This window comes from Callospermophilus lateralis, chromosome 8, assembly GCF_048772815.1.
Source record: "Callospermophilus lateralis isolate mCalLat2 chromosome 8, mCalLat2.hap1, whole genome shotgun sequence".
NCBI lineage: Eukaryota > Metazoa > Chordata > Mammalia > Rodentia > Sciuridae > Callospermophilus > Callospermophilus lateralis.
The window spans coordinates 27,780,614-27,793,934 of NC_135312.1; the positions used below are offsets into that span (position 1 = coordinate 27,780,614).

The following is a 13,321-nucleotide window of genomic DNA, read 5'->3' on the forward strand; positions in this document are numbered from 1 at the left end:
GTATATTACATCAAAATAAAGTCGATTGTATATATGTGCATATATATATATATGTGTTATCTATAAATATATAAATATACCTAAATACTAAATAATGTTGAAAATATGAATTATATGCCAACAATAAGGAATGGATATCATGGAATATTGATACAATAAAATACTATACAGCAGTAAAAATGAACAAACTATAACCACAGGTAACAACATAAATAAATGTCAAAGTTAAGCAAAAGAAACTGGATTAAAAAAATACTCACATGACTGCATTCTTATTTAAGTTCAGAAAACAGGCAAAACTGTACCATTTGGAAATGTTTTAAGAGACACAGCTTTCTTCAAAAGCAAGAACGTTATTGTCATTTAAAATCAGGATAGAAACCGCCTTTGGCAAGGGAAAGGCACAGAATTTCGTCAAAGGGTTTTAAAAAATTCACTATTTAATATCTCCAGATTCTTGATACTTCTATACAGCTATTAATTGTTTCCATACTTTTATATACGACTAACACAAATACTGTGTGTTAATACTTTGTAATGATTTGAGCCCTTGAGTGGAGCAGTACTCAAATTTCCTACATCTTTGGTACCTTATAATAAATATTGCTAATTCTTCCTGAGCATTTATAATATATCAGGTACAAGTCTCAGAATTTTATTGAGGCACACTCATACATCATATATATGTACATACATACACACCACACACACAAATAAAAAACATTTTGAACTATTTAAATATAACAATGTTTGGTATTTATAGGGCTTTATTTTTCATTTTAGCTTGCCATAAGAAAAATATATTTTTTTAAAAAATGTGATGAGTTTTATTTACTCTCAACATGCACCTACTACCAAATCTAGCAATCAAGTTCATCTGAACTACTATAGATGAAAAATTGGATCTACAAAGGAAAAATCTGTTTTGGAAACACTAAGATGAATTTCTATTTTCATTATGAACATATATTTTCATCTATGAATGCTTTGAGCCCAAAGCATTTTGTTGGTAGCTTTAAACATCCACATCTCACATTATTTCCTCATAACAGTCCTACAAGCTAGACAAGGTATCTTGATCCTACCAGCAGAGAAGAGACGCTGTCCCAGCCCAAGTTCCACAGCTAACAAGAGACAAAGCCAGCATTCAATCTTATGACTGCCTTTTTCTGTACTATTTTCCCACCAGTTACCCTGAAAAACTTTTAAATTTAATCAAGAATCATGGTTGAACAGCAAAAATTAAAAACTCAGCATCCCTTCTCTCATTATGCTTTTGTGATCTTGATCAAGTTGAACACACTCAAAAGCAAGCCCTCTACCCCAATTCTCAAAAGTTTATCTTTGTGTCCTATGTCTTGCAGATTCACTGCACACTAAAGTTAGCTGGAAATGTGCACAAACCCCCCACTTGGTGAGCACTCCCCAGTTCTGTGTTACAGAAGGTCACATCTAGAAGGGTGCTTGTCAGAAATGCTGACCACAACAAAATCCAGACACAAACCACTCTAACCAACACAGAAACCGTGATCATTAAGGTCATCGTTAGAGCCACTGGACTGCAACTCTTGCCACGCTACATGAACAAGACGAGGTGCACACAGTCCATGTTGTAGAAAACACTGCTAAACTGGATAACGGAAGCACAACCCTATCTGGGACCCACATACTTTCCCTTAAAAAAAAAAAATCTTTTAAAAAATTCATCTTTAGGGGAAAGGATAACTATCAAAAGGCAAGAACCAATCATCTTCTAAGATGCTGATAAAGATGTTGCTTTCTCCATCACACTGCCTTTAGATTCACTGACTCTCTGGGCCACAGGAAAACAGACCCTATATGATTACAAAGTCGTCTAACAGCTATGAACTTAATTTCCACATTTATTAAAGGGAGAAAACACAAAATCTGCTGCCTAGGAATATAAAGATGATGAATAAGATAATTCTTCTAAAGAGCATAAGACAGTATGTATCCAAGGTAAATATTAGCTGACAGGCAGAAATTATTGGGGGCTGCTGCCACTTTGAATGACTAACAGCGGTTCAAGTTATTTTTTTGTTAAGATAAGGCCCTCCAGGAATCAGACAAAATCATGGAGTCATGCTGAGTCACTCTTCTAGGTAACTCAGAATAAACTTTGCTCATTATAATGCTGAATTATGTCCCCAGGAGGCACTCCCCTCCAACATTTTGAACACGTGTTATATGAAGAAGCATGATCTTAAAATGAGCATTTTTAGGAAGGTGCCAAGGCTCTACATGTGATAAGTCTTTCCAATATGCATTTGCATGAGTTTCCCAAATAAATGCACCTTGCTGTCTTTGTTTATGCTTAGAGACACTTCTTTTGGCATTACTTCTATTGCTCTCCTTGCTCATACAAGCAATAACTTTCCTTACTCATTTTAACTTCTGGTTGTGCTTATTGGCTTTACACTCACCAAGGAGTGAGCCCATTATGTTTGGTTACATAAACAGTCAGCAAAAACAAGCCTACCATTATTTTAATTAGAGAAGAGAATGGTTGGTCCTCTTGGTGAGTAAGACAGGATAGATAGTAAAATGATCAGACAAGGTAATGGGCCTCTATTACATTTTTTTTTTTTTCCAAATGTAAAGACCACTCCATGAAAATAATCTATGGAAACATTCCAAACATTCCATCCAAGTCTGTCCTGAGGGATGAAAAATGGGGGTTTGAGGGGGGTCCAAATGGAGGTTATGGGAAAGTTCAAACAGACAATTGAGTGGTCATAGAAGAAGCCAACAGCCTTGGTACTTAATACCTGTTTAACGTACATTTTGATCAATGGCCTTAACCTGATAACAATATTAACACCTAGACTAGCATACCTAAATGGTAATGAACTATTACATCCCATGTTGTCTACCAAGAACTCTCTCTACTTCTTTTGTCTCATTTAAAATAAGTCCTAATCCTTTCACTCTTGCCTTCTGTTATTGTCCATAGATTTCATTCTTCAAATATTCAAGAGGAAGACCTAGAAAGAAATTGGCAGTGAGGTTCTGGGGTTTCTGTGACACTGGAGGGCAGAGCCCACCCTCAGGAGCTACAACCACTGGATAGTAGTGGAGAAGAATCCAGCTTTGCTTGTTTGAGATCCTCAGAGCTGACCCCAGTGAGCATCCCCCGCTGTGATAACTCCTATTACTAACATGGGTTTTCTCAGATGCAGAAGCCTGAAGCTTATATAGACCCACCAGCCAGCAAAAGCAGAAAATCTAGTTTCACTCAAACTCTAGTTTCACTGGTAAATCTAACTGTGTGCATTTGTTGTCTTCAAGTCTTCAAAATGTACACTCTTCGTTGATAATAGTGAAAATTTTTCATGCGCAGGAGGAGAATAAACTTTTTTTCTTTTAATAAAATACTACACAGAAGTCGATGCATAATATGCATTGACATTAAGAAATCTCAGAAATAATATTAAGTGAAACACTAAGTTGCAAAAGAATATCACTTTCATAAATCAAAAAAACATCCAGAGCAATGCTATTGCATTGCAGTAGAGGTACAAAAATACACATACATAGGATAAAACACCAACTTCAGAATACTGATCACTTCCGGGCACAGAGGAGGCACAACAGTTAGCTGAATTTATCATTTCTCCATCAACTAAGGTCTGGGTCGACTATGGCAAGATTACTTTTTATATCTAGATGCTATTTTATGGTAAAATCATTATGCATACTCTTCTATAGGTCTGATATTTCTCATGTTATAAATAATTCTATAAGAATATTTTTATGTGATTTTTAAATTGTTAATTAAAGATGACTCATACTACAGTCCCTGGCCAGGAAACCAGTTAGAGCTTAACTGCATGAACCGAGATGGTGCTGCTTTTTCTCCACAAGAGGAGTTGTAACCTCATCTTCACCCTGTGTCACAACCCTTCTCCATCCCCCTTGGTTTAGACTACGAGCTAATACTTGAGGACATGTTCCAAACACTGCAAACATATCACAGTTTATGTCTTTGGTGATAGGCTCAAAAACCATACAATATGCAAATGATTTGGGAAAATAAATTATATATGTACAGACAGAAAATGATTTATAGATTGTCAACAAATGGGCAAATTAAAAGGGAAAAATTGCTTTCTCAATAAATTAAAATGTATGTTCAAATACAAATAATGTTTAAAAACCCAAATAATAAAATAAAAAAAAAATTAAAACACCAATGATTGTGGGGGATATTAATGTTGATAAATGTTAGGTGAATATTTTCCCCACGTTACTTTTATTGGTTTTGAAGGCCTAAATCAAACTTTTTCACCTAAAAATGCTCCTATGCCTTCAATAGAGAATTAACAAGTTTCTATACGAGGAAACAAAACTATTATTATTGACAGAATTGCGTATCCTTAAAATGGAACTGCTGAAGCCCTAACCCCAAGGTGACCATATTTTAAGACAGGGTCTATCTAAATTAGTTAAGGTTAAAGAAGATCATAAGTAAAGGGCCCAGTACCAGTAACACTGGTGGTCTTCCCTGCACAAAGAGACATCAGAGAAGATCCCTCAATCATTGATTGAGGAGAAGAGATCGATCAATAAGGCCACCCTCTGAAAGCTAGGAGAGAAACCAATGGCCAGAACCAACCATGTCAGCATCTTGACTTCAGAACTGTGAGAAAATAAATGTCTGCTGCTTAACTACCCAGTGGTGTCAGAGGAAGCAAAGGCAACTTTTTGATATCCATATTAAAATAGTTTAAAGAACTTAAATTAAAAAAAGAAGGAAAGTAATGAATAACCGCTTTTATGTATGTCCAGCAGACAGAGATCCTCCTTTATGATCTACACTCACGTATTACCTAGGCAAAGAAATCTCACACACACACACACACACACACACACACACACACACACACAAATCAGCTGCACATGTTATACAGATAATCATTTCACAGAATGTTTAAAAAATGCAGTTATCACAATTAAAACAGACTGCATGTCACAGAGTTCAATTTTTTAAAAAAATCTTTATAGATGGCAGTTTAAAACTTTTCTGAGGTTTCATAGTATCTCCCTAACATACACAAACCTGAATTAAGAAACCTGGTAGTAGGTTAACTACAGCATAGATAAACACTGTGAAATTCACCAGGCACAGATAATTCTTAACCTGTGAGGTTCCAAAAACTGTCCTTAGGATAAGAACAAATGATCATTACAGAAAGATTCAACACATATGTCGACAAGAGTATGACATTTTTTTTAAAATCTACTAGCAAAAGTTTCAACTTGATATTTTTTTCAAATAAGGTAGAACTTTTTATTTATGAAAAATAATGTAAAAATAAATGGCTTTTTAAGTTACAAAGTTTATCGAGCATAGATACCCTAACCCTCTAATGATAAATCTATTGTTTCAATTTCAATTATTCAGATGTTCAAGTCAAAATTTTGCAAATAATTAAGCCTATATTTTTTTCTTAGAGCTAATCAAAAAAGCTTTTTCAAAGAAAATAAACTGGATGTTAGGATTGGTAAGCATTTTTCTGCTAAAACATGAAATATGAAACTTTTTTTGACATGAAAAAGTCATGCTGGCTTTCTTTATTTTTCATATTCAGTGCAGCAAAGAATCGCTTTTTGCACTTTCCGCATATGCATATTTTTGATACTGAATGCTATAATAACAACATTTCCCATTCCTAACTATCTACATTCAGATTTTTTTCATAAGAAATTCCAGGCAGGCTAGAGAATATAAGTTTAGGTTTCATCTGTTTTACAGGGGATATACTTAAGCACAGCACCACCGTGCATGCATATCATCCCCTTCCCATGACTTCTGCCTCCTGGTTAATTTCCCTTCCCTCTAGTCAGAGGCCCTATATCTAAATGAGAAGGCTTTACAACCTTAGCCAAGTAAAAATATTTGCATTAAAGAGGTATAAAAATCATTAAACCAGGAAAGAGGAGAAGAAAGTTATCTCTTTTAGTTTTCTTAAAATGCCTATTCCTTCCTGACTCAAGATTTTCCTGAGCAGCATCACAGGATAAGCCCAAAATTCCCCCAGAAAAAGCAAGATGCAAGTTGGATTTGCTTTCTGCTTGAGGACTCCTAAGGACTAAGAGACTTCCAAGTAAAGGTCATAATGAAAGAGCTGATCCCTCAGGCATGGTTCTGTTCTGGCCCAGGAGATGTGAGTTAAAAAGATTTCCTGAGGTTCATTGTCCCCAGTAGTTCCAAAAGAGCAGGCAGGAATTCAGCAACAAGTCAAGGCAAGTACAGACAATGCAGTACACCAGAATGTCAGATAAATTAGGAGATTGTGTCAGATAAATTAGGAGAAAGGAGGCAGGGTAGAAGTCAGATAAATCAGGAGCAAGAAGGCAAGAAAGATCAGTGACCAGAGAGAAAGAAGGGAAGACATGTCCAGCATCATATTCCTTTGAAGAGTTGCAAGACGTTTTTCATTAGTGATTAAGTTAAAAACATTGGCCAAAAAAAAAAAAAAAAAAAGAATTCTTATTTAGTATACCAAGGGATACACTAAATGTCATTTGTGAATGTTATTATCTGACTAAAAAGAAACTCAGATTCCATGATCAACCATTTTTATTTAAAGAGCCACAACACTTTAAAATAGTGCTAATCGAGTGCTATTTATAATACAGTAGAAAACGACAGGAAATACAGTGAAGTCTAAAAACCTTTTAATATTCTAGCTCATGTTATGATCTGAGCGGCACAACAGCATAGTTTCTATTTACTACCATAATCAAGGAAAAGAAAGGGTATAATGGGTTATCTGCCCTAAAAATCATATTGAAAACGGTGCTGTTATATAGTTAGTACAAATTAGTGACTACTAATCTTCATGCTATTTCAATTTTAATTTTTAAAGACTATGCTATGCTATGAATAACCTTTCACATGATGCAAAGACTACCTTTATAAATGAAGGACTTAAAGACATACCACTCTAGCATATTCACTATTTTGAATTAAAGTCATTTCATTCAAGTGTTGAAAAACAGCAAGTGCAAAAAACATCACTCTGACCTTGCTATTGCTCCTTAAAAGCAGATGAAATTCCTGTGGGAAAGGAGTAACTCTTATCCTCAGGGACAGAAGTGGAGATGATGGAGCCCTAAAGAAACCTGTGTAGACCTTGTTAAAATAACTTCTACCCTTTGAACCTCCCAGGTAACTCAGCTACTTTTTTTCACATCTTGGTATTCTTTGTCCTATTCAGGGTTTCACTAACACCTTCTTCATGTCTTCATCTCTTTGTCCTACGTAAAACTTATAAAATATTTACTTGTGATAACCAATCTAAGTTTTTTTCCCCCCGTCGATTTGTTTTATGTCGATTTAATTCTCAACCTAAACCAGGACCCTCAGAGGATGCAAGTGCAGTTTGCTTCCCCTCTACCACTTAAATGAGTATTAAAATATTCTTTGTGAAATTCATGGAAAGCAGCACTCAATGTCTGAACCTTAAACTAAATGTTTCCTAACTGATGTTTCCCATCTGGCTCTCACAAAGATTCTAATGGGGCAAAAATAGAGTTTTATTTTGTGTACTCATATTAGATTTTTTTCATACAGAAAGTTTTTGACATTTAAAAACTTGTGACTTTCCATTTAGTTTCCTTTAATTGCCGAAAATTAGCAAAACATTTTAAAGCTAAACGCTTGTATAAAAATTAGTGACCTTCTAAAATGCTAATAATTGAATTCTTATATATGCAATCAAATTTTTTAAAAATATTTATTAAAAAGGTAGAAGTCAGAATGTAGTAGAATGAAACACCAGTTAAATGCCCTGGAGGGCCTAGGAGAATTAACCTCAGGTGGTCTGTTACTCACAGGAAGACCACAGAGAACACTACCTACTTTACAGGGCTATAAGGCTAACCTGTCAAAAATTACAACCCAAACTAGCACCTAGGTGTTTAATAAATGGCACTGTAACTTCTGGTTCCTAGTAAACATCAGACTTTACTAATATTAGGGATGCCAAGGTAGAGAAATTAATTAGGAACTATGCCCTCAGAGTTGGTGATCTAATACGAGATACTTATATTTAACAGAGTTGTAAATTGCCTGTTTTCTCTTGCAAATAATAAATTGCTACCTTTTCTATTGCAAATACAACTTGCCAAAGGTACCTCAGGGCAAGAAAATCAGCAGCAGCCACAGATTCAAGCTGGAAAGGGGAATCTTACAGGAATGCCAGCCATGGACTTATGCCTGAAGTCTGTAAAACACTGCAGTAACCATCAAACTTGAATAGCTTCATACCTCCCAGCAGAGTGAGAAGCGTTGACTCTTGGTGGAAAAAATAAGAGCCCACCCCAACCCTGGAGTAAACCACAACAATTTTAGGTGCAACTCTGAGAAACAGATGAAAGCTTTCTCTGCTGTAAAATCAGCTTCTCTCAAACTATTCAGTTACCCCAAAATGGATACTGGTGACCTGAGGCCCCTCTTTGGGGTTCCAGAGATGTTCTCTCTGTGGACCTGGGTTCATACTGTACTGTTATCTTATTACATCTGTCTTCCAAACTAGACTGCAAGCTCTTTCATTTCTCTTAACTTTCTTTCCTCCTAGCACAATGGCTCCTACAAAGTTTAATAGATGTGTATTGAATTATTAATTGGTGCCAAGCACCATGCCAGGCAATAGATATACAAACATTAAAAGACACATTCCCTGCCAGAGAACAAATAATCTGCTGGAGAGATAAGAGTCAGCAATTCAAATATGAGAACTTCACTAAGAGAACATTACAATGGAGGGAAGATAGGGGAAGGAAGATCCAGGTAGAATTAGGGGATGCAATGTTCCCCCAATTAAATAGGAGAAAGCTGAAGAGTCCTAGGTAGTTGTAAGTTGGAAACACACACTGGAAAATACAATTGGCGCAGGGAAAAAATTTGAAAAGATGACAAAATAAAGGCTGTATGAATATGTAAATGCAAGTAAGTCAAATTCAGAAGGAACAATGAAAATATCATTGTTTAAAATAACTAAATTTCCCTACATTAAATATTTATGGCTTATTTACAAGAAATCTTACCTCCCTGAAATTCCTTTTGTTGGCCCTGGGATCTCTGGTACAGGCCGATGTCTTAGCAGAAAAGAGCGGGAAGGTCTTGAAACCAACTTGCTACGACTTCTCATGGGTGCTGAGACTGGAGATGACGGAACATACAAATCATTCACAACCATTTCTCCCTGAAACTCAAAGAAGGGTGATGGTGGTGAGCTTTCTAATAAACCATTAGCTCCATTTCCAGAATTTGCTTCTGAGGTTGAACAATCGAAGGAAGAGAGACATTCAGGTTTCGTATTAGGAAGGTTGCGGAAGTTTTCGGATATCAAATCAACTTTTTCTGCTTGTTGTTCTTCAACTGTACGATCAACTGCCTTTTTTGCAGTCAAAGATTCTATTTTAATATTTTCACTACCAAGTAAAGACTCATGAGAGGAACCCAGGTGTTGTTCTTCTGGAATGGGGAGGTCCTGGTTAGAAAGAGATAGCTTATCATCTGATTCAAGGGACTGGTTATTTTCCATACTAGCATCATTTTGATCAAGATTTTTTGTAAAGGTCTCCAACTGTGTTGAGCTAGGTATCTGAATACAACCAGAATTGGAAAGTTCTTTGCAGGTGTTCTGATCAGAAGAGGAAGCATGGTGGTGATCTTTTGAGTTGTTTCCATTCTTCGTCTTATGAACATTTGCATATATTGGGATTTCTTGCATTTTTGACAATATTATCTGTAACTGTTTAAGTATCCTCCTACGGTGCCCTGTAGGTGATATTCCAATTTTGTGTAGCACACTATCATTTATTGCTGCACAGTCCTTCACGGTATAAAAACCAAACTCTTGGAAATGTAAGAGATACTGCTCCAAATTAATGCTCATTAGGAAATCCTTGATGTCAACATTTACTTCACTGACTGAGGACATAATGGTGACTTCATTACTAAACTGAGTCTTAAAACAGCACAACAGGATCTCGCAAAAGAAGGTGTTCTTCTTATTGGTTTTTCTTCTATCAACTTGTGACAGAAAAGTTTCTTAAAATGTTGTTTTCTCCACAATAACCATTTTATGTGCTTAAGCCTGGGGGGGGGGGTAAAAACAATAATTTATTCAATTATCTTAATATATATTTGGTGGTGCTGGGGATCAAATCCAGCACCTCATGCATGCTAAGCACACACTGCCGCTGAACTACATCACTAGTCCAGGATACTTTAACTACTAAAACCTAATTTTACATTATAAACTTCCCTGAAAACACAACAGAAAGTAAGACAACTGAGTTTGGAATTTTTGCACATTGCCTTGTGCATCCTTATATATGAAGGTAAAAAGCAGAAATGTTATGATAGTGTCAAACCATGATTTTCAAACAGGATAAAAAAAAGAGAGAGAGACTCACAAACATGAAGGGAACGTGTAAAATGTTTTACTCATCTCATTAATTGATGAGGGACCAGTAAGATGGTAAGGCTGATTCCAAGAGCATTTGTGAAATAGGTTTACTTATATTACACACACACACACACACACACACACACACACACACAGGCATTTTAAACAAAAAATATTAGAATAAAACAACTAGGTAAGATTTTTTTAAAAACCGGTTAATGTTCTATAAGGCAGGAAAAAAATACCATGTGAGGAATTATAATTAAAATTAAATATCCACAGGCTGGAACTGTTAAATGAAAGCTACTGATAAACATTCTTTTGATTTCCAAGTTTTAGATAATTTTTCCTAGCAGTAGCTAAATAAACACAACTTTCTGTTTCACTATACTTTCTTTCAGAACCTTAAAAAGCAGGTAGAATATATACCTAAGGTCAAGAGTTTTCATTTCAAAAAAGGAGGCAGCATTATATGTAAACAACTGATATTAACGTACAAGATAAGACTAGTGAATAATTATCTATTCTTAAATACATTAGATAGCAGGAAGTATGCTAATTCAAAACTAAAAGATCAAAGTTTAAAGGTCACATTTTCCTCTGAGGAACACAGCAAATTCAGAGAGGTTCATTTTCCTCCCAAACAACACAAAAGTTTTTACAAAGTCAGTCTCTGCTGTTATGTGGGTGTGTTCAGTTTATGAAAATGCATATGTGCAAATTTCTGTATACTATGCTTTGATAAAAAGGGGAAAGTTCATAATATGCATAAAACCCATACCCAAGTAATAAAACAAGGCACAACAAGGTATATTTCTCTGAGCAAGCTTTGATGCAGTATTTCCAGAAACCACATCTTGAAATAACTCTTTGAAAGACACCACTCTGACTCCGCGTATATTACATACTGATTGCTCTTAAGGTATTTCCTTGACTATTTTAAAATATCCGCAAACATTGACCAACAAGTACAGAGAGCATCAGAGGGAAAGCACCTTTTTTCCAGGCCTTCCTTCAGGAGCAGAGAAATAAAAACACAAACAAGAGAGAAGGCAGGAAATGACTTTGACAATAAGGTACTGCTTTGTCATACCTCTAAGGAAATGTAAATACATAAATACATACATAAGAAAAGAGAAAGCTAAACCTCATCATCAAATGCAATATCACCTTATTTTGCAGATACAGATGTTGCTGATGTTTTCCTTGGCAAATCACAAAATAGAAATAGCAACTGAAAACAGTACAATAAGTGGTATAATTTATCACCGCCTTTAGAAATTATAAAGATGATGAACCGGTCAATAATTAAAGAGGATTCACAAAATCTTAGAACAAGAACACACACCAAAAATCCTCTGGATCCTCCCCTACTACGGTAGTGGTCACCTAGTCACCCACCCAAATCTAAAGGTCAGAAGGGATCCCCATGCTCACCTTTGTCGGCATTCAAGAATGTAGGTGAGCTTCTAATTTTATTCCTTGCTATGGACAAAACTGTGACTCCCCCACCTCCCACCCCCAAAAATCCATATGCTGAAGCCCTAACCTTCAACAAGACTGCATCTAGAGACAGAGCTTCCCATGAAGTAATTAAGGTTAAATGAAGTCACAGGAAAGAACTAGTTTCCTCTAGGAGACACCAGAGAGCTCTCTTTCACTCCCCACCCCATCACCCCAATCCCCACCCCACCCCACCCCAATCCCACCCCCACTGTGGGGCCAAAGGAAGAGGCCAGGAAGACAACCTCACAGGAAACAGCCAGCCCCCAATTTCATGTTGGTTTTCCAGCCTCCACAACTGTGAGAAATTTCTGTTGTTTAAACCATTCAGTCTGTGGTATTTTGCTCTGGTGTTTAATCTGACCAATATGCTCCTCCATCTTCACTGCCTTTACCATGTTCCATACCCTCATTATATCTCTTGATTGAATTACCCCAACAGTCACTAACTAAATCTCTGCCCACACTCCACATACCATTGCCCACCAAAAATACAAACTCAGCATGTCATTCCACATTCTCAAAAGAGTAAAGTCTCAAAGCGATATAAAGCTCCTGACAGTGCCATGTAATAATCTGGTCTCTAATAATAATAATAGCCGTAAAGAACTATCACGGGCCAGGCCCCTTACCTCTTTTTCCTGCAAGGTGGGATTCCCTAGTACTAACTCCAGGCTAATCTTCATCCTGTGTCAAACTTTCTACCAACATCCTTCATTCACTTTACTTTATTTGCCAGAGGCTAACTATTCAATACTTGCATTCCTTCTATATATGTGGTATCTGCTTTCCTATGCAACATTTAAAATTCTGAACGGGACTCTGTGAAGGCATCATGTTGACCCCGAAAGACAAAAGGAACCATTGCTTTTTCTATACACATCTATAACTAGTATCCTAGAACCATGCAAAGTGCTTGGAGGGTATCTGAGGTGGACTGACATTGGTAGGGATGGTAGAAGTGGTCAAGAGGTCGACGTCATTAGGTTTTTGGTGTGTGCGCATTTGAGATTTAATACACAGTCTTTTTCCTTTCTTTGGTATATACACATATACTTCCTGGGCAGCTGAAATCAAAGACAGATAAACCAAGGCCTTTACTTAAAACCATCTCCTTGCTACCATTTGACATGCTAATAAACTGATTTCTTCTCATGATATGAAAGAGACTCCCCTCCCACTGACCCTACAATCTTCTCTGCCAACTCTGTCCTCCAGTCACCCTACTAACTATCTAACCCCTGAGGGCTGAATGTCCAAAGATTTTTACAGCTCTCTCCTTAAAGGTCCTAGCCCCTAAGAACAAATTAGATACAAAGAGACAGGTATGTGTAACTCTGTAAAGTACTACCATATGTGAACTCCTAAGCCTC

General features: G+C 36.4%; 1 protein-coding gene across 2 annotated transcripts in view; it reads right to left on the reverse strand.

The window, feature by feature from the left end:
- Positions 1-10,119, reverse strand: part of Arap2 (ArfGAP with RhoGAP domain, ankyrin repeat and PH domain 2) — a 167,253-nt gene extending 157,134 nt beyond the window's left edge. For both annotated transcript variants that reach the window (XM_076864252.2, XM_076864251.2), the window contains exon 1: positions 9,076-10,119. In XM_076864252.2, coding sequence (XP_076720367.1) covers positions 9,076-9,974 — 899 coding nt within the window. In that variant the 5' untranslated portion in view covers positions 9,975-10,119. The remainder of the gene's footprint in view (positions 1-9,075) is intronic.
- Positions 10,120-13,321: the final 3,202 nt, after the last annotated feature.